Source organism: Asterias amurensis, chromosome 2, assembly GCF_032118995.1.
Source record: "Asterias amurensis chromosome 2, ASM3211899v1".
Classification (NCBI taxonomy): Eukaryota; Metazoa; Echinodermata; class Asteroidea; order Forcipulatida; family Asteriidae; genus Asterias; species Asterias amurensis.
This window is the reverse complement of record NC_092649.1, coordinates 10,607,116-10,634,935: the sequence shown is the minus strand read 5'-3', so window position 1 is coordinate 10,634,935 and position 27,820 is coordinate 10,607,116. Positions and strand designations below refer to the sequence as shown.

Below are 27,820 nucleotides of genomic sequence, written 5' to 3'. Positions count from 1 at the left end.
GAGACCTCAGATTTAGAACTTGAGGTCTCGAAATCAACCATCTAAACGCACACAACTTCGTGTGACAAGGGTTATTTTTCTTTCATTATTATCTCGCAACTTCGATGACCGATTGAGCTCAAATTTTCACAGGTTTGTTATTTTATGCATATGTGAGATACACCAACTGTGAAGGCTAGTCTTTGACAATTACCAATAGTGTCCACTGCCTTTAACTCTTTAGGAATATTATTCCAAATGATATTCGTCAGACCGTACAAAATACTGCAAGAAAAAAATTCTGCTTGCCATACTTTCCTGCCAAGTTCTGTAATGTTTTAGTAAATCTTGACGATCCTATCCCATGATATTATCTGGCAACATCCAAAAGTCTCAAGCTTGGTACCTTGGAAACTGAATCATTGACTGGACAAACAATGTGAGAGAAATTGAAAAAAGGAAAAAGCAATCCTTCTGTTTTTGTTAATATGTTGTACAGATCCAACGTGAGATGATGTATTTGTGCCCACATCAAAATGCCACCTCTTACAAGACGTCACTATGTAAAGGAGATCTTACAAGCTGCATCCCGCATCTTGGGTTCATCCTCATCGCATCTCTCCTCCTCCTACTCTATGGATGCTGCCCTCCTCTCAGACGCAGCAAGACACCATACACCCTCCGCTATACCTTCCACAATGGCAGATGGATCTTGCTTCTTACACTCATCTTCCTCATGATATTCGCCATCTTAGATGGAGTCTTATCAGACTTGAAGTCTGCCACTCCTCAGACGCAGCCACATCTGTACCTACCGTCTATATGTGCTGGTGTAGCTGCCATTCTTGCCTGTGTGTACTACCATCATATGGAGGCATGGCTTAGACCTGGCTTCATATGGCTTCTAGTGGCTTACTGGGTGATGGCATTACTAGGGGAGTGTTTGAGACTAGCAAGTTGGATTGAAGAGCCGGGTAATGTTGATTGGAGAATCGTTCGCTTTAGTACGATTGTGCTTGCTTTGTTTTTATATGGACTGTTTGTGCTATTGGAGTTGTGTGCCGTCTTGGAAACAGTAAGTTAACAAAATTGCGTTAATATTTTTGGCATAAATTCGTCCAGGTTGTGGCTTTGGGTGTTAGAAAACTTTTCGTTTACCAACATTAAGTCATAAATTATTGTTGTTGATACACCCATACCGGTTGTTGCAAACCCTGGCCATGGGCTTGTCCTTGTCTTTCCCATATCATCGGCCATGGCATAATATTCTACCCACGTAAGTCTTTCCTATGGGATGCATATAATCGGACTTGGAATATTCTACCAACACAGGTCTTTACCATACAATTTTTAATTGTAGTTTAGGGCAAGTCCAGTTGTACTAACTAACAATGAAAAAAAAAAACAAAAAAAAAACGTATAACACAGAACATCAACATTTTGTGCCTAAATTTATTTACCTATTAGGCCTATATGGAAGTTGTATTCTTTAATTACTGTTAAAATTGCTGATACGACTTTGTTGCATAAACCTACATTGCATGCAATCGATGGGAATAACGTCATCATTCTCAGTACAACAATGCTTTATTAAGATACGACTCTGTTTAAAGCCATTGGACCCTTTCGGTTCAGAAAAAAAACAAAAAAGTTCACAGATTTACAAATAACTTACAGGGTTTACAGAAGGCAATGGTGAAAGACTTCTCTTGAAATATTATTCCATGAAATGCTTTACTTTTTGAGAAAACGGTAAAACAATATAAATTCTCGTTAACGAGAATTACGGATTTGTTATAAACACATGTCATGACACGGCGAAACGCGCGAAAACAGGAGTGGGTTTTCCCGTTATTTTCTCCCGACTCCGATGTCCGATTGAGCCTAAATTTCCACAGGATTGTTATTTTATATATAAAAAGTTGTGATACACGAAGTGTGGGACTTGGACAATACTGTTTACCGAAAGTGTATAATGGCTTTAATGAACTGTGTCTTTTAAGTTACCTTTTTGGACAAATTAGTTTTAACAGCTTATTCAGACAAAAAAACACAACACATGTCATATAAATTTCACTAAACGCAATTTCACAACAATTTAACATACGACTTTGTTGAACTGAATTGTTTTAGTTTCTTGGGCATTCAAATGAAATGACGGATGACCTTCCACCGGATCTTCGGAATCCATCCATGAAGTTTTACCTGAGGTACAAATTATAATCATATTGTAAATTATAATAATGTTGTTCATTTTAATCAATCAGTTAATTAGGTAAATACTGGTTCAAAAGAGTATGGCAGGATGGTGGTGGGATTGTTCCCTTTTGTTTGGCCAACATTATGTGGCCATCGCAGATTGTAAAGGTCCATTGTAAAAACACGAGCTGTATTGAACGGGAAGGCAGCAATTTTTAAATTAATTGAAAATTGCTTGTTGTTCTTTTAAAGGCAGTGGACACTATTGATAATTACTCAAAATAATTATCAGCATAAAACCTCACTTGGTAACGAGTAATGGGGAGAGGTTGATAGTATAAAACATTGTGAGAAACGGCTCCCTCTGAAGTTACGTAGTTTTCGAGAAAGATGTAATTTTCCACGAATTTGATTTCGAGACCTCAAGTTTAGAACTTGAGGTCTCGAAATCAACCATCTAAACGCACACAACTTCGTGTGACAAGGGTGTTTTTTTCTTTCATTATTATCTCGCAACTTCGACGACCAATTGAGCTCAAATTTTCACAGGTTTGTTATTTTATGCATATGTTGAGATACACCAAGTGAGAAAACTGGTATTTGACAATTACCAATAGTGTCCACTGTCTTTAAATAAAATAATATATGCAATAGTCCTATTTATAAGCCTGATATATTATTTCCCATGTCAAAGTCTGAGCATTTGCCAAAATGGTATATGCTAATAATTATCATCACATTCACATTCACTTCACAATGTCCACTGTTTGACACACTGCATGAGTATTGGTTGCAAAGCTTGAAATCTCAAATGGACACCATCTATAATTATGCTATATAGGCCTAAAGTGTTATATTATACCTCTTTTCAGCTCTGTAGGGCCTTGTGACAAAACACATGATAACTTGCAGCTTTAAAGGCAGTAGAAACTATTGGTAATTACTCAAAATAAGTATTAGCATAAAACCTTTCTTGGTGATGAGTAATGGGGAGAGGTTGATGGTATAAAACATTGTGAGAGACGGCTCCCTCTGAAGTGACGTAGTTTTCGAGAAAGAAGTATTTTTCCACGAATTTGATTTCGAGACCTCAGATTTAGAACTTGAGGTCTCCGAAATCAACCATCTAAACGCACTCAACTTCGTGTGACAAGGGTGTTTTTTTCTTTCATTATTATCTCGCAAGTTCGATGACCGATTGAGCTCAAATTTTCACAGGTATGTTATTTTATGTATATGTTGAGATACACCAACTGTGAAGGCTAGTCTTTGACAATTACAAATAGTGTCCACTGCCTTTAAAAGGCAGGAAACTGTTTTAGACACTAAACACACTCTTTTGGTGTGTTTTTTCTGCCAGCGTGTCAAAAGAAAATTATGCAAAAACACATTCAATGTCTTGTCTTTTGCCTGTAAACTGCCTTTTCATGCTGACTTTACCCCCACTGTTCATTCAACAGGTATGTAAGTTTGCCTTCTAGGGTGTTATTTCATTGGGAGCTGTGGTTATTGCGTCTGGGTTGGAAGAAACCATTGGAGATGAGCGATTTAGGGGATCTCTCTAAAATGACCTCATCACGCTACAACGAGTTTGTATTTGAAAGATGTATCAATGAAGAAAAGGTATGTCACAACAAACAAAGGTCTATATTGTTATAAAAATGCGAGAGTAACCTAACGTCATTGTGTTGTTAAAATTTCACGTTTTTATCATACGTAAAGTTTCTATTTTTTTCACGTCAGGTACGTACGTGCACACGTTATACGTGAGCATTAGTGGTGACGTCACTTAGAAACAACATTATTTTCTGATGTTCACGTTCACGTTTTTTGCTCGCGTTACGCATAATAATACGTGGAGCTAAACCTCGCTAATGCTACCATGCAGCACTCTCTTCATAATTTGAGGGAGCTCTTTGGTTTCCGTGCGAACAATGCAATGCATTTGGGTCAAGTATCAATCATTGGTGTTGTGCTATTTTTCTATTTTGGCTTTGGTGGTTTCCCAAAACATCAAATAATTCTCAACGGTTTCTTTTGCTCAAGATAAACTGATTTTATTTCCTTCTGCTCGTCGTTTAGGAGCGCGCCATGAGAAAGGGTGGCCTGAAACTCTTCTCACTCTACCGAGTCATCTTAAAGGCACAATTCTCGTGGCACTTCACAGCATTTCTCATTAAAGTAGTGGCAGATTGTTCAAACTTCATCATACCACTGACTGTTGGAGCTATAATCAAATATGCTTCGGTTGTGTACTACGGCAAAGAAGAGGTGACTGTTCAGGTTGGTTGGCGAACGGTTTGTAATTAATAAATACTCGGCTATTTGGTTTGAAAACTACTGTTTGAATTTGCCCTAATTGTAATTGTATTTACTGTCATTGAACGTTATTTTAGTTATTTTAACGTGTCTTCTACAGTACTCTGAGTTTGTTACTGTCGAGGAGTTCTTCAGCAACGGTTTTGTTCTCCTAGCCATCATGACTCTTGCCGGGATCATCCGATGCATTGTGATACAAAACTACTTCTACTGCACAACAATGTCCGGTATTCTTCTTCAAGCTGGAATGCAGGTATAGGCATTTTCGTTTTCATTCATTTCATTCATTCGTTCGCTCATTCGCTCACTTATTATTGGATTACTATTTAAAAACTAAAATTCCCATGGCGACCAGAGGTTGAACTACAGGAAAACATATATTTACAAATTTAAGACGTAATTGGGTTAGACTAGAAAATACTTACAATGTATAAAACAAAATGAAAGCACACAACTTCGTGTGTCAAGGGTGTTTTCCTTTCATAGTTATCTCGCAACTCCGACGACCAATCGAGCTCAAACTTTCAATTTTATGCAAAAATTTTTGTTTTGTTGAGATACACCAAGTGAGAAGACTGATCTTTGACAATTACCAATAGTGTCCAGTGTCTTTAAGATGGCTATCTTGCGAATTCTTTACAGGCTGCTATCTACAACAAATCTCTTCGTCTTTCTGGATGGACCATGACAAGTGGTGCCATGACGACGGGTCACATCACCAACTTCATATCAGTTGACATCCAGAACATGATGGTTTTTTGTGAGTTTGTTCACTATGCCTACTCCATCCCTCTCATAGTAAGTATACATGTGGCACGGTTTCAAAGAGATGTGTATAGACGAAATCAGCCATGAACCAGTATCAGACAAAGTCAATTACCTGCTGACCAGGGCCTTTAGACTGGTTCCCAGTCTGTATCCACAACGACAGGTATAGACCATTCCTTTGTAACGTCAGAGCCCGCGTTGTGCCAACCCAGATTGGAAAATGGAAAGCCATGGAATATAATGATCCACACTAACACGGTCGGCCATTTATGGGAGTCAGTTTTTTGACTCCCATTTTTGACTCCCATAAATGGCCGACAGTGTTCGCAAAGTAAAAGGAAAACCACGCAACTTTGAGGCAAATTTGTGTGGATCATTGTATTCTACTTTTAAAACATCTTTCTAACTATTTGCATTTTATAACAAACGGTTACAAACGCTTTTCAAAGACCAACTCGGCCGATCCAAGGCAACGTCAATGGTTGTGTGTTGACGAACCAGTTCATTTGTCTCGATCAAACTGTCTTGACTTCACAGTGGTTCTGAATGCCTCAAGTATTGGTTTAAACATTTATTCCCCGCTAAATTAGACTTCTCCTAACATACTCCGAACCATATTATTATGTTTTTCTTCAGATAACTGTGTTTATGATAATGTTGTATGATATTCTTGGTGTGGCACCTCTGATTGCATCGATGTGTCTCATTCTCGCCATACCATTCCAGTACCAGCTCGCCAAGCTTCAAGCAAGATTACAAAAACATGCATTGGTGAGTTAAAGGCAATGGACACCTTTGATACTAATGTCAAAGACCAGTTTTCTCACTTGGTGTATCTCATTATACGCTAAAATATAACACCTGTAAAATTTGATTAAATAAATTGGTCATCGAAGGTACAATTAAACAATACAAAGAAAAACACCCTTTGTGCACAAAATGTGTGTGCTTTCAGATACCCAATAAAAGGCTTGCTTAAGCCAAGTGGTGTCCTTGAACAACAGCTCGTTTGTCGCCATGAAGTGTGCTCACAATAAGCAAAGCATACACTCGTCTTCTTGCCACTAATCGTGAGCCATAACAATTTATCCACATTAGTTGACTTTTAATGCAGCCGCTGTATTAAAATGTCTCCACAACCTTTATTAATTTCAATATACCAGCAACATTTTGCAAGTGGTGTCCTCTTCGGACAAAGTTAATTACGGCAGAGTTGTCCCCTGATCTCACTGTCCCTCAAAGTAGATAAATTTCATCTGTTGTCATGTCCACATAAGTCAGCTGACCTCGACCTTTTTGGTCTTGACCTTGCTTGGGCTCCAAGAGGTAAAAGCTCGCTGGCTAAAAGCTCACGGTGGTAATAACTTGCATCTAACAATAAACTGTTTTTATTTTATTAATAATTGGCCGACCGTGTTAGTCGACGAGGTAAAAGGAAAACCGTGCAATTTCGAGGCAAGTTTATGTGGATCATTGTATTCTACTTTAACAACATCTTTCTACCAATTTGCATTTTATAACAAATGGTTACAAACGCTGTTCAAAGACCAACTCGACCAATCCAAGGCAACGTGTTCCTTTAAAATTATACTTTGTCTCAATCTGTAGGAAATTAGCTGCATGCCAACGGTCCAAATGAAACCATGATGTATGCTCCAACCAAAAACATTTTGCAAAAGCTTCTCGAAGTTACTTTCTCTAATTTATCAATCTTGCAGGAAATCTCCGATGGTCGTCTGAAACAGACCCGTGAGATGCTGCAAGGAATGAAACTCATCAAACTTTACGGCTGGGAGAAAACTTTCTGTGATGTCATCACTTCCGTCCGCAACAGAGAAATTAAGAAGTTGATGTTAGCAAGTGTGTTCTTGTCTGTTTCCGGTGAGTTCCCCACACAATTTTGCTCATGCTAAAGAGATTCTGACCCCATCCGTCAAATTAACATAGACCCTTTTCGATAATACGGCTTCAGCTTTGGATTCGGCTCAGGCTATAGTCTGGCCCGCGGTTAGTTTGACAATATTGCGCGTGCTTTGCGTAGGTGCTCACGGCTTCAGACGAAAGGACGGAACCTTTAGCTGAATCCAAAACCGAAGCCGTGGTTTCGAAAAGGGCTATAAAAAAACGGCTGGAGGAGGAGGATTCGAAAGAGGTTGCTATTAGAAGAGGTTTGTACACTTGAGGGGTGGGGCAGAAACTTCCGCCACGCCAAAATTATTACAAGCAAAAGCTGGGCTGGGAATTAGGCATTAAAAAAGCACGAGAAAAGAAAAAGGAAAACCCTCCAAAAAAAACCCAAACCTGAGGTCACCAAAAATGCCAGAAAAAAACCTTATAATATACACGCATTTCATGATCTCAGGCCTTCTTGATGACTGTCTGGCCTGAGGTTGTATAATATTTCAATAACAAATGTTACAATTCTTTGACACAGTTTCCTCATGTCAAGGCGTAGGTTTATTTGACAATTCCTGAACCAAAACTATTGCATTTCGACCCCAAGTCATTTTACAAACTACAATGGGAGGCAATATAATGTATAATAGTTTTTCTAAAAACGTTTCTGACAATTTCTCCACAGTTTTTACAAGTTATTCAATTCCAGCTTTGTTCACCCTCTTGGTAAGTTTTGAAAAATGGAACATTAATGTAAAAACTATAGCCAATAACATAATATTTGTTGTCTTATCATTTTGCCCTGCGTTAATAAGGATTCTTCTATTTAGCCGTTTTGTTCTCTTGTGGTATTTTTTTCCATACACCGTAACTCTTCAAATTTATACACGTTTGAAAGGGCCTATAACGAGCAATCAAGTAAATTTGTATACATATACAAGGTTCATGTTTACGCCTTTTCGAACTTTTTCTATAGAAACTTTATCTTACAGTTTTCTAACCAACAGTCGGTTTAACATCAAAACTTTGCATGTGAAGTCACAAATTAATTCGGCTGACAACTATGTAGACTTGGTTTTGAGTAAAATATTAATGAGCGAGTGAACAGCAGGCATATGTTAACGTTAAATTCTTTCTGAATTTGAAAGCTTCACGGTACTATAAGACAACTGCTGAATCAGTAACTGGAGTTTTGCAATTACTTATTCAGACATGGAAGACGCTCCAAAATCATAAATCTAAACGTAAATGATATATTTCTTTTCTGTGCAGACTTTTGTGCTTTTCATTGCAATATCTGGCTCGCCTTTAACTCCGGCCATTGCCTTCACTACGCTCACTATTGTAAGCCAGCTCCGCTTCCTTGTCAAAAGTGAGTATTACGAGTTCATTTTTATCAATTTTATGATCATTTGCTTGATACTCGCCTTCGATAAAGACTATGATGCCGTCGAAACGACCGGCCATTTTTTATTTTTTTTATTTTTTTATTTACACCGTATAGGTCCCTTTGGTTGGTAAGCTGTTTGCAATAAATATATTTTCTAAATTTCTTATTTTAAAACAACAAATATTTCATATTGATTTTGGTTTTACCTATACACACCGATGTGTAATAGTACTGTATACTCAGTACTTTCTCGAGTCATGTGAAAAAATCACAGGCACACTAAGCGTGCGGGATTCGAACCCACGCCCTTTAGAAATCTAGAGCAGTGTCATACCAACTAAACACCGAGATTGCCCGGTAGTTCCTTCGATCGACTTACCTGCCCTGCTTAGATTTGCTACAAAGTGTAACAATGTTAAAGCGTGAACACAATAAGTAGAAAACAATGCTTCTCAAACTTTTTGTCAACAACAAGAGAGAGCATTCCTTACATAAAGTTTGCTAAATTTCTACAGTGGTTGCCGACCTGATCCAGTACTCCATCACAAATCATGTCAGCATTAAGAGACTGAGTGCATTCTTCTTAGCCAAGGAGATTGAGAGGGAATTCCAAGATGATACTGGAATCATCAAGGATGAGGCGCACGGGATACAGGCTCGCAACGGCAGCATGGTGAGTTGGAAAAAAAATACCCCCCCATCCACATTGTACAGTTTTGAAACACTCTGGGTTACGGGTTTACAGATACTGCCCGATCACAACTTCTGTTTTACTCATTTCTCACAAACGTTTTAGCATTTCAAGCAAACTTAATTTCAATTGATTATTTAAACCAAGATCATGTACCATGTAAATGTTTAAAACTGTGAACATTTAAATCTTTAATCTCAAAAACGTTGTGCACACCCTCAATTTTGGGGCCATAGCCAAAACCCTTTTCAGAGAAGAAGATAAATTTTGCAATTTTGTGATTTTGTTTCCTTCAGGCTCCTGATGAGGTAGAGACACATGACAGAAAGCCGCCCAAGACAAATACAATGAGGTTAAGCAGACGAATCTTCGGTAAGAATGCCTCAAAATGTCACAATGGGAAAGATACTGCACTGTCTACTGATTACACGCAACTGCCAACTGAACCAGAAGAAGACGATACCGAGTTTGGGACTGCTCAACCAGACCTGCCCGATAATGTAGCTATCAAGGTAAAAACAAATTAAATTCTGATTTTGATTATTTCCATTTACTTATGTGACGGTTATAAAGATACCCCACATATTTTACTTATTTTCCCTTTACATGTACTATTTTCTTTCATTTGTAAACGTATGACTTACTTGTGTTTAGCCATCCGCCGATTGAGTTTGTATATAAAGAAGCGTTTATTCTATGCAAATTGACCTGTTTATAATTTACACTCACATTTGCAAATTACTTTCACGAGAGAGACAACAATTTAAACGGACTCTGTTCTCTCCTCTCTATTTTCCAGATCGAAATAAATACATTGCAAAGGCAAGCCTTTATCCTCAATATCCACTGATTTTGACTCATAACATCCTGGTGTCACACTTACATGAAAAACACAACTTACAGAGCAAACAAAAACAAACTTAAAGTAGCCTTGTACATCAGGATATTGTAAAACATAGGGGGGGGGGCTGTTTAAAAAACAGCCAGACTGACAAAGAAACTGCACCGATTTCACGAAACGCTAGGATTAATCCTAACTCGAGTTATAACGAGTAACTCGTCCTAACTTAGGATGGGTTCAATACGTCCTAACGTCTATGGATACGGAACAAGACTCGTCCTAAAGCCCTAGGACTAATCCTGAGTTATAGGAAGAGTTTGGTGAAATCGACGGCAGGGCTGCTGTGTGGTTGAGCGGCGAGCGCAATACCACCACAAATTATAAGATAAACATTACTATTACCTTTTCAGATTGAACATGGTAATTTTTCATGGGCTCCATTCTCCTCATCAAGTTGCTTGTGTGATATCAATGTGGACATTCCTAAAGGTAAAAGAGCCTCACCTTTCATAAAATATTATAAAGACACCTCCTATTTTATTCTCACAATGTGCATAATGTCAATGAATAGTTGATCTAGAAAGTGAGTTGAGAAATGATAGTTAAATCCGAGGCGTTAATTTTTTTGTTTACCTCACTTACAGGCACTGAACACTATTGGTAAAACTCAAAATAATTGTTTAGCACAAAAACTTACAAGGTAACAAGCAATGTAGTGCTGTTTGATGTATAAAACATTGTTAGAAATGGCTCCCTCTGAAGTAACGTAGTTTTCGAGATTTTTGAGGTCCCGAAATCAAGCATCTGAAAGCACACAACTTCGTATAACAAGGGTGTTTTTTCTTCCAGAATATTATCTCGCCACTTCGACGACCAATTGAGTTCAAATGTTCACAGGTTTGTTATTTGATGCATATGTTAAGATACACCAAGTGAGAAGACTGGTCTTTGACAATTCCCAATAGTGTCCAGTGTCTTAAATCAAGATGACAGTCAGAGCAGACTGACCGAAACGTTGAGCAGAAAAACGACTATTAGAGCCACCACTAAGAGAGATTACAGGGTGTCACCGCTAACTTTCTTCACATGGTATTTTTCCACTATCCATAGCCTAAAGTCTCATTTCAATATATCAAGGTAACTCTGCAGAATAAAATCTCTATTTCGAAATCAAAGATTGAGAGTGATCTCCATTGCATCCTCCAGGTAGCTTGACGATGATTATAGGTCAGGTTGGGATGGGAAAGTCATCTTTACTATCAGCTATACTTGGTGAGATGCACACTGTATCGGGCACAGTCCAATTTAACAGGTAGGTCTACGCCATAGAGCCAGTAGTTGGGACGCTGTGTGCTGACTTTCTTCGAAGTTAATTTGCTGTGTTTTCCCATCATACACCAATCCACAGACATTCCCTAAAATGATAAAAACATCATACATTTTGAGAACGAAAATGGTCGAGAGTACATAATATGCATGATGTCGCTCTTAGCTTTAGTATATAGATTAGCCACTATACTCTTTTTAAAGCTAAATTCGCTTTGAGACGCCCGTAGACAAAACAATGTAACTAAAAAAACCGATTGTCTCATTATTATAACTTAATGCATCAAACAGCAATATACCTTCATATCATCAGTGGTTGCGAAATGGGAGCATCATCATAAAATCTCGCAAACAAAATTCCACTTAAAGCCCCTCTTTCTCAAGATCCAAGATTGCAGTATTGTGTGTTTGTTCTGATATAATATAATTTTGTGAAAGTCTATTGTAATAATTCCTTTACCCATGTACGTAAATCTATATCTTTATTGCTATTCACACCAGAGCATTTAACTTGGGTTCCTTGCTTAATTTTAGCACGGGTTGTAAAATGTATAGCTATGTTTGACAAGAATTTACAAGGTACTTGGACAATAGAAAAATTGTTGACTCTTTCCACGAGGTACATTTTGAAAATTTGTTACAATTAAGCAAGTGACCCTTGCTAAAATGCTCTCGTGTGAAAGGGGCTTGAACAAACCTGAATTGTCATGTTTTGGATCGTGTCATTGTATACAGGGAGCATATCGGATTCGCATACTGCGCACAGAGAGCCTGGCTCATCAACGCTTCACTAAGAGACAATATTTTATTTGGACAAGAGTTTGAGGAAGAAAAGTAAGTTTTGTTTTATTTATATCCTAATTTTATTTTTTCACCACAAGTTCAATTTTAATTACACACGAAAATTTGTAGTAATTTTCTTTTTGGACGTTGGAAATATTCTACAACTTTTGATGAAAGGGAACACTTTCTCCCCCTGTACCCTTTTCAAGCTGTTGCCCTAGGTTTCTCTGTAAGCGTAGACTCATAAAACACATTTTTCTGTTTTAATAGTTATTTCTCTCAAGAAATTCAATGCAATACACACCAAAATGCACAATACAAATATGTGTTAGTCATTCAATTCCCTCTTGGATTTTAACGGAAGTAAAGTTACCTACAACATTTGGTGCAACGGAACACTTATTTGTTTTAAAGGTATTGGTTATTACCATTGGTTATTACTCAAAATAATTGTTAGCATAAAAACTTACTTGTTAACGTTCAATAGAGAGCTGTTGATAGTATAAAACATTGTGAGAAACGGCTCCCTTTGAAGTAACGTAGTTTCAACTAAAAAATTTGAATTTGATTTCGAGACCTCAAAATTATGGGTGTTGAAATCAAGCATCTGAAAGTACACAACTTCCAGACCTGTGACAAGGTTTTTTTAATTCTTTTTCTTCCATTATTATAATCTCGCAACTTCGACGGCCAAAATGAGTTCAAATTTTCACAGGTTTGTTATTTTGTGCATATCTTGAGATACCAACAAATTTTCACAGGTTTGTTATTTTGTGCATATCTTGAGACCAAAGTGGGAAGACTGGTCTTTGACAATTACCAGTAGTGTCCATGTCTTTAAAGCTATTGCCAGGTTTCTCTGTATTAAGCATAGACTAATCGAAAACCCTTTTCGGTGTTTTACTTGATCAGATTTGAGGCCGTTGTATCGGCTTGCTCCCTGCAGCCAGATATCGACATCTTGCCCGCTGGTGAACTGACGGAGATCGGAGAGAAAGGAATCAATCTGAGTGGAGGACAGAAACAGCGTGTCAGTGTGGCCAGGGCTATGTATAGTCAGAACGACATCGTCATACTGGTAAGAACAAAATGATCTTTATCGTGCTGTCTTCATCTTGGGCCTTATCCGAATTGGCGGCTACGGCTACGACTACGGCTGGATCGCCGCGTCGTCATGCATTGAAGTATAGATCACACCCTTAGCAACACCCCTGGCAACGGTCAAAGCCGCAGCCGTAGCCACCAATGTGGACACGGCCTTAAGTCATGTTCCTTGTATCGAATAACAATAATGGATGCTAATACTCTTAACCATATATTTTTGTTTGATCTGTTGTTTCTATCGTTAGGATGATCCACTCTCGGCTCTGGATGTGCACGTGGGATGTCATCTCTTCAAAGAAGGCATCCTTAATCAGCTTCTTGGAAGAAAACGCACCGTAGTGCTGGTCACACATCAGCTACAATACATTAAATATGCACAAAAGGTAATATTGTCAAGTGTCCATGCTCATACTAATCTCCTAGTTAGAAACAGTAGCATAGGTCTACTTGTTAATATACCTTTACTTAGGCACTGATCTCCAACAAGTAGGGTAGGAAACTGATGGGTACACGATCCACTCCTGTATTGAGAGCAGTAATTATGGTAGATGATCCTTTCCAACCCTGAAAATATCATTATGTTTCACTGCTACCGTTTGTTGCCCTCCAAAAGTTTTCCATCTATTATTACTATTACAAATAATCTTCTGAAATTTGGAACTTGTACTATATACGGAAAAGCTCCATTGAAGAATTTTCGACTTTCACCCCCCAAACTGGGGAACTAAATCCTCTGGACCAGTGGGTGTGTTTGCTTTCGGTCACATAAACTTAGGGTGCGTTCGTTTAGCTTCCCTGGGTCGACCCCGGTGTGCGGCGTACTTTTTTGCCAGGACGAACGTGGGTAGTTATCTGCACATGTTCGTCCTGGGAAAAAAAAACCGCCACACACCTGGGTTGACCCAGGGAAGCTAAACGAACGCACCCTCAAAGGATGAGCAGTAATAATCTGCTGGGCAGTCAGGAGCCCTATACTGTTAGCTACATGATCCAATTAAAGCCACATTTTGGTAAAAATTTACAATGGAGATAACATGTGTTAGTTGTAGAACTAAAAGGATGTTTCATTCTAGCCTATAGACCAATATCACGGTGCAGCCATCTTGAATTTCTCCCATTGATATCAATGTTACAAAACCGAGGCTGGAACTACAAAATAGTCTGGTTCCTAATTGCAGAATGATTATTAGCATGCATTATTGTTATTTAATACGAGGAACAAAACCAAAATGGTGGCAGCATGATTCAGGGTCTATTTTTCGCGCAATGGCGACCCGCATGATATAGTCTCCTTTATCTGATGTAGGTGTTGGTGATGAAAGATGGACGCATCAGTCTTCAAGGAACTCCCAGTGACGTTTGGGCAGCTGATCCGGATCTCCAGATCACTTCCAGACATGTAGATGACCTTGTCATCAGTAAGTCTCAAGATGAATCGTGTGTGGATAAAGTGGAGAAAGTGCAAACGGAGCCACAGAAAAGACAGAAAGAAGAATGGAAAGGTAATACCACTTACTTATTAGTAATTACGATTTTAAACTTTGCATGGTGGGATTACAATCTTGTGAGGCTTCACGTACCCCACGCACAGAACTTTATTTGTGAGCTGTGGTGGTTCTGAAAAGAAAACTGGAACAGGATCAGAACCACTTCAACTCAAATGGAGAGTTGTATGTACATTTCGTTTCCGCAAACCTAAATTACAATTTACAAACAAGGAGTAGTCTATATAAGTGTTCATAATATAGCAGGTGCACATGTAGTAAAGTTGTTGCTACATTTTTCTTTCTCACAACAATTATGCTTGTTTTACCGCAAGGCATCTTTTCAGAAGAGGATGGGAAACTGATCGAGACGGAGGAACGGAATACAGGGGTCATCTCTTGGAAGGTGGTTGACTTCTACCTGAAGGCCATGAGATACCCACAAGCCTGTCTAGTCCTCATCGTCACCCTCATGCAGTATTCGCTAATGACTGCAAGAGACTTCTGGCTCTCCAAGTGGTCAGAGGCTGGAAAACGATTAGAGCAGGCGAACGCAACCGAGGTTTGTAAACGGGGACTAAGGCCGTGGGTCCAATGACTTGTGTGTAATGCACTTAAAGGAACACGTTGCCTTGGACCGGTCGAGTTGGTCTTTAAAAAGTATTATACAATGATCCACACAAATATGCCTCGAAACTGCGTGGTTTTCCTTTTACCTCGTCGACAAACACGGTCGGCCATTTAAGGGAGTCAACATTTTGACGCCCATAAATGGCCGGCCGTGTTAGTTGTTAGTTCGCAAAACAAAAGGAAAACCACGCACTTTCGAGACAAATTTGTGTGGATCATTGTATTCTACTTTTAAAACATCTTTCTAACCATATGCATTTTATAACAAACGGCTACAAACGCTTTTTATACTGCCAACTCGTCCGATCCGAGGCAACTAAACGTGTTCCTTTAAAGAACCAAGCTCGTCCCGGTGTTCCTGGTTTGATTATAGGAATATAGCGCCACAGCATCCTTTGAACCCTTATGTAATTGTTATGTCAAGGAATATGTATCCTGCTTCAAAAACGTACTTAGCTCATCTTATACCTTGCAGGGCAATATTGAATGTTGAAGCGCCATGAGTGTCACTGAGTATCGGATATGAGTGCTATTTATTAAACGAGGCTACTTTTATGATTGAGCCCAACATTGTGTTATTTCTACTGTTTACCCAACCTACGTTACCAATGTTACGTGGGTATTTGGTTCGGGCTCAAGGGTTGTACCTGTTTGGGACGAACGCTTATAAGCTTTGCTTCTTAGTGAGCTCCCCTGCAGTATCATAAAGTGTATCAATTTCCTCCTGGCTTAACTGTATTATTTGGAACATGTTTATATTATTGCCTGTTTTCAACGTAACTGTGGAAACAATCAACCTTAAACCACTGTATCCTTAAAGGCAGTGGACACTATTGGTAATTGTCAACGACTAGCCTTCACAGTTGGTGTATCTCAACATATGCATAAAATAATAAACCTGTGAAAATTTGAGCTCGATCGGTCATCGAACTTGCGAGATGATAATGAAAGGAAAAAACACCCTTGTCACACGAAGTTGTGTGCGTTTAGATGGTTGAAAACTATGGTACTTCAGAGGGAGCCGTTTTTCACAATGTTTTATACCATCAACCTCTCTCCATTACTCATGACCAAGTAAGGTTTTATGATAATAATTATTTTGAGTAATTACCAATAGTGTCCACTGCCTTTAATTCCTACAGGAAGAGATGCATGAGAGTCAGCTATACTACATCTACAGCTACAGTGGAATGACTACATCATCGGGAGCCCTCTCATTCATTGCAACCCTTGCCCTCTTCATGTCTGGTATTTTGGCGGCAAAGCATCTTCACCAACAGATGCTTCAAGTCATTTCTAAAGCACCCATGAGGTTCTTCGATACCACCCTAGTGGGACGGATCTTGAACCGTTTCTCAAGTGATACATACGCTGTGGACTCGGTGATTTTTTTTTTAGAGGGACACGTTGCCTTGTATCGGTCGAGTTGGTCATGAAAAGCGTTTGAAAACGTTTGTTATGAAATGCAAATGGTTAAGATAGATTATGTAAAAGTAGAATATAATGACCCACAAACATGCCTCGAAATTGCACGTCCTTTCACGTCGCGAGTTAAAACGGCAGACCATTTTGCGGAGTTAAAATTTTGACTCCACAAAATGGCCGATCGTGTTTCTTTTGAACTCGATTTAGAGTGAAGTTTGTTCCAATTTTACTCCAAAAGGGTCGATAAAGACTGACTTTCACTCTCAAAAAAGTGAAACTGACGCCACTAAGAGAGCACATGGTTGACAAGTCATAGTTGACTAATGTCGGGTAAGGTTTTAAGTAGCACGTGTAAATATCTTAGGATTATTTGGTGGTTGACAACTCAAAGTTTCGATCAGTATGCTCTGATTGTCTTCAGCTTGATTCTACTCTGACAATGCAACATTTCTAAATTGAGTTATTACCGTCATTGTGTTTTCTGTTTTTTTTCCAGTTATTGATGAACAAAGTGTTGGCTACGTTTGAAGCAACCTTTGAGTTGCTGACAGCTGTGTTTGTTAACAGTATCATTAGTCCACTCTTTATTTTAGTTGTTATACCTGTAGCTTGTTGCTTCTTCAGAATACAACGTTTCTTTATCACATCGTCCAGGTAAGTGAATTTCCTTACATATAGACCCAATGGCATAAAGCTTGTTAGCACAGAAAAGTATTGCTCGGCAAAAACTGAATACCAGCCAAAGTTATATTAAGCTTGCAATATTGTGGCTGGTGCACAATCATTTTTGCTGATAGAAATTTGCAAACAGTATTTTCTGCTGAACAGCTTCATAAAATTGGGCCCTGACATGATGTAAACCTTTATCATGTTGGCACTTATTGGTTATGTCCCTTGTATCCAATAGCAGTAATGGATGCTAATTGTCATTGTACAACAATCAACCAGACTATTTGCCCTTCAAGTTTGTGTTAAAATAGACTCCCTGCATTGGCCGCCATCTTTGATGAAACGTGCCCACGTGAAAGGATATAATTGGCTGCGAGCCGCGCGCAGTGCGAACGTGTGCACTTTTAAAAACACTCAAGATGGTGGTCAATGACGTCATGTGTAATCCATCTACATTGATTGGAGTAGGTGAAAGACAAGATGGTCGAACCATGAAAATTTGGTATCACTTTCATAATTGAGGAAATGTAATTATTGTGCAGACCACTTGTCATCGTTTACCACCAGTCGGTATTAACCGTTGTTATGTTTTCAAGATGCTGACGGGTCGGTATGCTCTTCGTCATGAGACGGCTTTTAAACCTGAAAAGCCCGGTTCATACTTCCTGCGAATGCAAAATGCGATACGAATTTTGACGTCATATGGCTGTTTTCGCAGCGACTATTTTCGTAGTGAGTTGAGCACAAGTCAACTGATGCGAATTATTCGTTGCGAAAGATTACTGAATTGATAGTACAATGGGAAGCGGCAGCAAAGGATCAGGATCACTTGAACGGGGTGCAAACTCTTCATTAATCTTGACATTGAAGGTCTTTTGTTTTTGTTTCAGGGAGTTACAAAGGATGGACAGTATAACAAAGTCACCTATCTATGCACACTTCTCAGAGAGTCTAAACGGACTGTCAACCATACGTGCATATAGGTAGGCCTGCTAGGTCCCATTTGATAAAATGGCTTATTCTGATCATTATAGGAACACGTTGCCTTGGATCGGACGAGCTGGTCTATAAAAAGCGTTTGTAACTATTTTTTATAAAATGCATACGGTTGACAAGATGTTTTAAAAGTAGAATACAACGATCCACACAAATTTACCTCAAAGTTACGTGTTGTTTTTACTGTGCACACTCACGGTCGGCCACGGGCGACAACAATTTGACTCCCATAAATGGCCGACCGTGTTAGTCGACGAGGTAAAAGGAAAAACCGTGCAACTTCGAGGCATGTTTGTGTGGATCATTGTATTCTACTTTTACAACATCTTTCTATATACCCATGTGCATTTTAAAACAAACGGTTACAAACGCTTTTCAAAGACCAACTCAACCGATCCAAAGCAACGTGTTCCTTTAAGAAACTAGAAAGAAAAGCAGGTTAGATTTGTCCAAAAAAGTACATTTATTTAACGCCTTCTACTTTTGTCAGACTGAATTTCTAAGTCCAGTTTTTCATCTTTAAGAGGGCAAGGCTGTTGACATTTTTATTTGCAAAGGGCACTTCCATTGGAACTTTTAAAGTTCATTGAACAACTTATTATGGGGGCACAGAGGCCATCAAGACCATGACGTATGCATAAAATAACAAACCTGTGGAAATTTGAGCTCATAAACTTGCGAGACAACTATGACAGAAAAAACACCCTTGTCACTAGAAGTTGTGTGCTTTCAGATGATTGATTTCGAGGCCTCAAAATCTAATTCTGAGGTCTCGAAATCAAATTCGTGGAAAATTACTTCTTTCTTGAAAACTGCGTCACTTCAGAGGGAGCATTTCTCGCAATGTTTTATACTATCACTAGCCCCCCATTAGTCCTTTAAAGTAATATTGTATGCTAATACTTATTTTGAGTAATTACCAGTCGTGTCCATTGCCTTACAATGTTTTCTTTTTTAATAGAGTTGAGAGGAGATTTAAGGAGTTGCTATTGGATGCTATTAATAAGAACACTCTGGCTTTTATTCATCTGAGTACATGCAATCGATGGCTCGGTGTTTCCTTGGTGAGTTTTATGAACTATTACTGATAACTTATTGATTGTAATGATTTGTTAAAGATGCAATCATCAGTTATTTTTAATAATATTATTAAATTCAGCCCCAAACTCTATTTGTTATATTTATCATGCTTTATGCTACTTTATGCTATTTTCATTGTTACTCCACAATTTATATATGTAGGCCTACTTGTGTGTTTTTTTTGCATGGGAAGTTACATGGACACAAATGTACCTGAATTGAATGTTTGAATTCAATTAGTAATATTAACAGAACTGCTGGCAGTGTAAAACAGAATTTGCCAATGTGTCCACAGATTTTTGGGGGTTTTTGTCGAACATTCACACATTGGACAAAAGCTATAACTATTGGTCTATGGCATTCCATGATGGTGGTGGAAAAGAACTGATAAACATGGGGAGACGGGTTGTGAGATTCGAACCAAATAACATCAACGTTCAAGGTTCAATGTTAATTTACTTACTTAATTTACAATTTACTTATCAACAAAACCCAAACATTAAATTTTTCACTCAAGAGCGATCAGTTTAAAGAACACAACTTTTACAGTAAAGATGTATCAAGAACTAGATAGAAAAAAAAACACTGCAAAGGGATCCATTTAAAATAAGAAACATAGCTTGTAAGCCATGGTCCTTATGCATGACAAATGACATTGTCATTGTTTCAAAGCCCAATAATCTCAAATGTTTCATATATATTGGCAGGATCTTATAGGATGCCTGTGTGTCTTTCTAGCTGTTTTGATGTCTCTAATTGTAGCAGTTACCTCATCCCTGGAGCCAAGCTATGTGGGGTTGGCTTTGACGTATTCATTTGTGGTAAGTTGCAGAACAGTGGCCAATGACACTGCTGGGCACTGCTTAAAACTCAAGTGCCGAGGGACTGTTAAATATTGTGAAATGCACTCTAAACACATGTATTTTTTACTGATTTGTGACAGACACTGGACACTATTGGTAATTGTCAACGACCAGTCTTCTCACTTGGTATAATTATTTCAACATATGCATAAAATAACAACCTGTGAAAATTTGAGCTCGATTGGTCGTCGAGGTTGCAAGATAATAATGAAAGAAAAGGCACCCTTGTCACACGAAGTTGTGTGCTTTCATATGCTTGATTTCGAGACTTCGGAATCTAATTCTGAGGTCTAAAAATCAAATTCATGGAAAATTATCCTTTCTCGAAAACTACGTTACTTCAGAGGGAGCCGTTTCTCACAATGTTTTATGCTAGCATCAGCTCTCCATTACTCGTTACCAAGTAGGGTGTTATGCTAATAATTATTTTGAGTAATTACCAATAGTGTCCACGGCCTTAAACCTACATCTCGACCCATTGTCTTTAGGCCCCTCCATGTATCATCCTTTGGAATACTCTAAAGGGGCATTTTATGCATGTTGAGAAAAGTCAACTCCACACATTTCAGTTTTTTTTTTTTTTTAAGTAACTCTTTATGCAGTTGCAGTACACGTGCTGAATCCGTACTTGTGATTTCTGTTGAACATGTCCGCGTTGGGACAACCAGTACTCATTTGAAGCCAGGTATAAATGAGTGGTGTGTTCTTTGTTTTTCTATATCCAGGGATCTACCAGTCTAAATTGGTTCATTCGTCACTCGTGTGTTCTTGAGATGCAAATGAATGCTGTCGAGAGAATCAAATACTACAGCAATATTAAAACAGAAAACTACGAAGGTATGAACACTATATTTTTTTTATCGAGCAAGAGCACTTTCTGTCAATTTGTTACAATGCAAACCAAAACAGGTCAATCTTGGATAGTTTGGAGAACAAACTCTTTACTGCACTGAAATCCTACCAATTATTCTGGAATGTTTCGCTGAATGTTGATATAATGAATGAGTCAAAGGAACATTACATAATTGGTTTTGCTAGCAAAGAAAAGGCTGCTGGCAGTGTAAACACTTTATGTAACCCACTGTATACATAAACTGACAAACCTGTAGAAGTTCGGAATCGATCGGCCATCTGGGTCACAAGAAAACAGTGAAAAACGGGGTACACATTTGGCATACATCGATGCCAAAACCAAAATGAAAAAACGCTCATCTGACCGATAAACTCCAAACGCGAAATTAGAGTATTTATTTCTCATCAAATGTAAAATTTCAGACAGAAATATTTAAAGGGATGTTTTCAACTATGATTAGACTGTGTAAGTTTTATGTATATCTGTGATCTTCACGATTTTTGTTTCTTACCAATTCTGTATATTCCTTTAAAAAAAGAAAGTAAACAAACAAAGTAACAATCTCCTTCGTCCTGCATAGGCAGCATCCTCCTTTTGTATCCACGTGATCGGGTTAGGAATTTCACATTAGGCCCTCCCAATTACTGTTAATAATTTGTTTGACAAAGGGGGCACCTCTCCTAAAGTTGATGACGATATGAAGAGCTTGTTTACCTGGTATGTGATCAGGGAGGCTTGTGTTAAAGGAAAAAGAAGTGACAGTCACCAGTCGAAATGTCACCGAGTTCAAGTGGTACAGTAGGGACTTGTAATGAAAAGGTTGTGGGTTCAAATCCGGGCAAGCTAACCGCTAATTAAAAAATTATTCTAGATTACGTTTGAAGGTTCCCTTCTTATAAAGATCATACATCCATCAGATCATACTTTGCTTTATAAGTTTGAAGTTTAAGTAATCTTCTGTTGCTACCATTGTATTTTTTTCCAGGTACATCACCAGATCCAGAATGGCCACAGCGTGGTGCGGTTACAGTAGAGGATGTATCAGTACGCTACGCTGAGACTCTGGATCCAGTCTTAAGCAATATCTCGCTGAATATTGAACCTGGGCAAAAGGTTATTGTTCCTTCGATGATAAGTTCAGTTTGAACCTTTAAACATTATCTCAATTTCTTTGCCTCAAACTTTGAACTTGCAAGAAGATATTTGTAGCTATCTGTGGAAAGAGGTCATGTTCCTGTATTCGCGAAGTGCGGACTCTTGAAATATTTGGTCTTCAAAAAAAAATATATTCAACACTTTAATAAATACTACACTTTAAAATGAAATATATATACATGTATTCTTTTGTGATTTTTGTGTGTGCGAAATTTACTTTGTATTTTTGACTTGGATATGTGGTACACATGTTTTACTGTCCCTTAGGTTGGTATATGTGGCCGCACTGGTAGTGGAAAGTCGTCTCTTACATTAGCTTTATTCAGGATAGTGGATACGTTCGAAGGTCAGTATTTATTCCCTCCAAAACCCACTCCCTTTGTAGGAGCAAATGAGGTGTGTGGTTTCAAAGGCATTGGACACTTTTGATAATTACTCAAAATAGTTATTAGCGTAAAATCTTACTTGGTAATGAGTAACGGATAGCTGTTGATAGTACAAAACATTGTGAGAAAACGGCTCCCTCTGAAGTAAAGTAGTTTTTGAGAAAGAAGTAATTTCTCACAAAAAAAATGAATTTGATTTCGAGACCTCAATGTTAGATTTTGAGGTCTCGAAATCAAGCATCTGAAGGCACATTACTTGTGCAACAAGGGTGTTTTTTCTTTCTTTATTATCACTCAATTCTACAACCGATTGAGCTCAAATTTTCACCAGCCGGTTTGTTATTTTATGCATATGTGGAGATACACAAGTGGGAAGACTGGTCTTTGACAATTACCAAACGTGTCCATGTGTCTTTAAATAGATCTGCAGTAACTGAGAATCAAGCAATGAACTTGCATCTGTTTCTTTACTTGATTCATTGCGTTAATGTAGAGGATTAAATCAAGGGAATACTCTCGTTTTACCCCTAATTAATAATAACATCAATAATTGAATTGAATTGAATTGTTTTATTCATCAAGTATAAATAATGAGTAAGTATTGAATATTTATATTGCGCAATATCCACCTCATGAGGTGCTCATTCCAAGTGATTTTTGGACGTGGTTCTTTCGAGGACCACCCCGGTCTTTTCAGTGAAATAAATTATTGTTGAGTAAACCTTTGTATAACTTATCAAAAACAAATATGATCGAACCCATCATTCGATCAAACGTTCAACCGATCAACCGAATGATCGATCAGTCGATTAATCAACTGACCGATCAGTCGATACCGATCATTCGATCAATCAATTGACCAATAATCGAAATCAATTAATGAGACTAAATTGTGGTTTAAGCGAACATGAAACAGGCGTCAATAATTCAGACATCTAACTCTGTCTGCTGCTGTTTATTGGTTCAGTTCAACAATTCTTACGTCATCTACTTGTTAATTTGTCATTGTTTCCAGGTAGAATCATGATCGATAATGTAAATATTGCAATTATTACCTTTGCAACTTCTACGCCAGTAACCCTGTCTATCATACATCCGAATGAGACAAAATTGTGGTTTAAGCAAACATGAAACAGGCGTTGATAATTCAATTTAACTCTGCTGGTTATTGGTCCAGCTCATTAAATCTTACGTCATCTACTTATTAACTTGTTTTGTCATTGTTTCCAGGTAGAATCTTGATTGATAATGTAGACATTGCTACATTACCTTTGGGTCTTCTACGCCAGTGCCTGTCCATCATTCCTCAGGATCCTATTCTATTCAGTGGTTCTATCAGGTAAGGTTGACTCAACGGAGATTAAAACATTAAACAGGCACTTACGCGATTATGTTTTTGACGGGAATGCTATTTAATCTTGTTTATAAGGTTCGTTACCATTTACTTAAAATTTTGATATTTTGCACACTTCTGAGTTTGTCGCAATTGTCGATTAAAAAAATCAGGCCCCAACCTCAAGGATTTGAAAAAACAAAAAACACTGTCAAAATGACAACTCTTTTACGTCTGGCTTAGGAGTTTGCTTTGTTATACCTCCACGTTGCAATAAAGCGGCTATACAAATTGGAGCTCACAGTTTATAATGAAGTAACATGGTTGATGGCGTAACCGAGATTTTTGAGAATGTTTAAGAAAAGCACTGTATAAGGGTATTCGAAACTATTGTTTTTTACACAATTAAAATCTATTTATAGTCATATAATGACTCGATTTCCGTATTGATTGAGACATTTCAAATGAAATTCAGCAAACATCACGACTTGCCATCTCCGCTCAAGTACCTTTTTAACTCACTTTCACAATAAAATGTGAATTGAATACAAGCCATGAACCTTGAGATCTTTACTTTGGACAGACAATTTCACTTAAGTACTTTACTAGAGGTCACCCATAAAGACCAGTTGTTAATCCTTTTGGTAGGTACCTAACTTCTCGGTAAAAAACAACAACTTAGGGTTATTTCAGTCATTTCAGTATACATAAAGTGTTGTGGACAGTGCAAGCGTCTAAACTTTTAGAATTCGCCAGCCAATATACTTCAAACCTGAACTTGTGTTCATTTGTCACTTTAGGTTTAATCTTGATCCTCTGGGAAAGTGCAGTGATGAAGACCTCTGGACTTCATTGGAGATTGCACAGCTGAGAGCAACAGTTACTAGCCTAGAAGCCGGTTTAGGTAAAGTACTTGTTGTGAACCCTTTCATGATCTTAAAGGCAGTGGACACTATTGGTAATTACTCAACATAATTATTGGCATAAAACCTTACTTGGTTACGAGTAATGGGGAGAGGTTGGTAGTATAAAACATTTTAGAGAAAGACGTAATTTTCTACGAATTTGATTTCGAGACCTCAGATTTAGAACTTGAGGTCTCGATATCAACCATCTAAACGCATACAACTTCGTGTGACAAGGGTGGTTTTTCTTTCATTATTATCTCGCAAGTTCGATGACCGATTGAGCTCAAATTTGGACAGGTTTGTTATTTTATGCTTATGTTGAGATACACCAACTGTGAAGGCTAGTCTTTGACAATTACCAATAGTGTCCAAGTAGGATTTGAAACTTTGCATGGTGGAGATAAGATATAGAAGAGTTTGCGGTAACACCATGTAATAACAATCTCTAAATGAGTTGGGGTGGTTCTGAAAAGAACCGTTGAGTTAACTCAATAGTGTCCACTGCCTTTAATACAATAATTATGTAATCTATGCAAGTAAGTGTAAAGGTAAAAGTAAAACTCTTTAGGAGATCAGTTTAGTCTGAACTATTTTGCATTCCAAGCAACAGCAAATGGCCCAGAAGCTGGCTTATAGGTAAAGTACAAAGTTTACCATGACTCGTGAAATTCAATACATATTCAATGAAACAGGCAACTGGGAGGTCAGCCTGCTTATATAGGTAATGTATCATCTTATATAAGTATACTAGAAAATAATGTATTCATTGATTCTTCATCTGACAAAATAGCAAACCTTCGATTGGTGGTCGAAGTTACGAGATAATAATGGAAGAAAAAACACCCTTGTCACACGAAGTTGTGTGCTTTCAGATGCTTGAATTCGAGACCTCTCGCGTGAGGACTCGAAATCAATTCAATTATTTTACTGAGAAATTACTTCTTTCTTAAAGAAAACGTTACTTCAGAGGGAGCCGTTTTTCACAATGTTTTATACTATCAACGCTCCCCATTACTTGTTACCAAGTAAGTTTGTAGGCTAAACATTATCTTGATGTCATACCACTAGACTACTTGACGCAGATATTTTTGTGTTATTTGATGTCTACTAAAAATGTTGTTATTATTTCTATTTGTAGATTATTGTGTATCAGAAGGAGGTGATAATTTCAGCATGGGTCAGAGGCAGTTATTCTGTTTGGCTCGTGCCTTCCTCAGGAAGTCTCGTATTCTTATCCTGGATGAAGCAACTGCATCTATTGACATAGAGACGGTGAGCTCAAGAACTAAACTGTGTTTTTTTTTTATATTAAATGCCCAGTACCATATTGGTAAATTCGAAAAAACGCAAGTGTTCACATATTTACACATAACTTACATAATTTCAAATATCAAGTAATTTCCTTTAAATATGTCTGCCTAAAAGCTTCCGTTTCTGAGAAATAAGTAGCACAATATGTTTTATCACGCCTGATAATAAACTCGGGTTTTGAAAAACATAAAACACATAAGGTCTCTTTTTACTATTTTCTCTTGACCTCGATGGCCAGTTTTGAGCTCAAACTTTCACAGGTTTGTTTGTTCATGCATGATCACTCAAACCAAGAGCACTGTGTGAGACTATTTTGTCAACTCTACCAATCATGTGTAAGACATTTACATTTCGTTTGATCTCTGGACCAAGGTATAAAAAAACTTTTAGATAGAAATTTAGCTAGATAGTTCAGTGACTTAAAGTCACTTGATGGTATCCTCGTCGAGGGGCATGAGTTCCTGCTCGCCTTTTGGTGGTCTGAAGTCGGGGCAGTCAATGTCATGATGGCTGATCGTTTGTAGTTTGCTATTCGGACACAAATTTGAGCTGTATATATAGGGGGTGTAGCTAGCCTACGGGCACTTGACTGAATACTGTTTTCAATTAGATTACATATATTTGTGAAGAAAAACTACTATGGGTCGAAGTGGATGGTTTCGTTTTGGCAACGACTGTTGCTGTTGACTTTAACGTGCTTTATCTTTATGATTTGATGCTGTTTTTGTGTTTTAACAGGACACCATTGTCCAGAGGGTTTTAACTGAGGAGTTTAGTAATCGGACAATTCTTGTCATAGCGGTGAGTATCTTAGGGTTGTTAAAATACAGACATTTTAAAATGTTGATGTTTTATTATAGGCCAATTGAAGAATGTCATGCTGACCTGTTGGAAATAGGCCATGCCTAACTTCAAAAGGGCCACGCCTTATGATATAGGCCATGCCTCCATGCAAAGGGGCCACGCTTACCTAAAAAAGGAAATAGGCCATTCTTACCTGCAAAAGAACCACGCCTAACGAGGAAATAGGCCATGCCTATACCTACAAAAGGGCCCTGTTGATCTTGGTCCAAATTTCAGGAGAGAGGGAAACGTGATTTGAAAATCTGATACTATGTTTAAATGGGAAAAGAAAATTGTCTTTTCCCCTGAAACAACATTGGTTTTAATTTACAAGGATTATCAAAGAAATGGTCGAGTGATACGATCTTTGATTCTAAACTTTCGGAAAGGGGCGTGACTTTTCCAGCCTGAAGTTATTCTGTGTCATTTTAAAATTTTATTTTTCAGCATCGTGTACGGACCATATTGGACTCGGATGTCATAATAGTGCTGAATGATGGAGCTGTTGTCGAGTGTGATACGCCACAGAACTTACTGGTCAAAGAGGGCGGTCTGTTTGCTGCGTTTGTGGATAGCGCTCAACACTGA

The 27,820-nt window shown here is 38.1% G+C and overlaps 2 protein-coding genes across 2 annotated transcripts in view; one reads left to right on the top strand and one right to left on the bottom strand.

Annotated features, from left to right (window-relative positions):
• Window positions 1-27,820, bottom strand: part of LOC139934062 (dolichol-phosphate mannosyltransferase subunit 3-like) — a 535,719-nt gene that overhangs the window by 118,469 nt on the left and 389,430 nt on the right. The gene's annotated exons all lie outside the window — the stretch shown is intronic.
• Window positions 491-27,820, top strand: LOC139949428 (ATP-binding cassette sub-family C member 9-like). Its single transcript, XM_071947760.1, has 32 exons — window positions 491-1,054; window positions 2,113-2,189; window positions 3,639-3,801; window positions 4,261-4,461; window positions 4,598-4,750; window positions 5,140-5,295; window positions 5,902-6,036; window positions 6,984-7,146; window positions 7,847-7,887; window positions 8,434-8,533; window positions 9,067-9,224; window positions 9,539-9,754; window positions 10,494-10,572; window positions 11,290-11,395; window positions 12,145-12,243; window positions 13,105-13,270; window positions 13,542-13,679; window positions 14,603-14,798; window positions 15,116-15,342; window positions 16,553-16,792; window positions 17,332-17,489; window positions 18,395-18,487; window positions 19,462-19,564; window positions 20,288-20,401; window positions 21,169-21,280; window positions 22,282-22,409; window positions 22,719-22,797; window positions 24,068-24,176; window positions 24,971-25,074; window positions 26,217-26,350; window positions 27,128-27,190; window positions 27,680-27,820. Exons 1-32 carry the CDS (start codon window positions 491-493, stop codon window positions 27,818-27,820), a joined length of 4,716 nt encoding a protein of 1,571 aa, XP_071803861.1.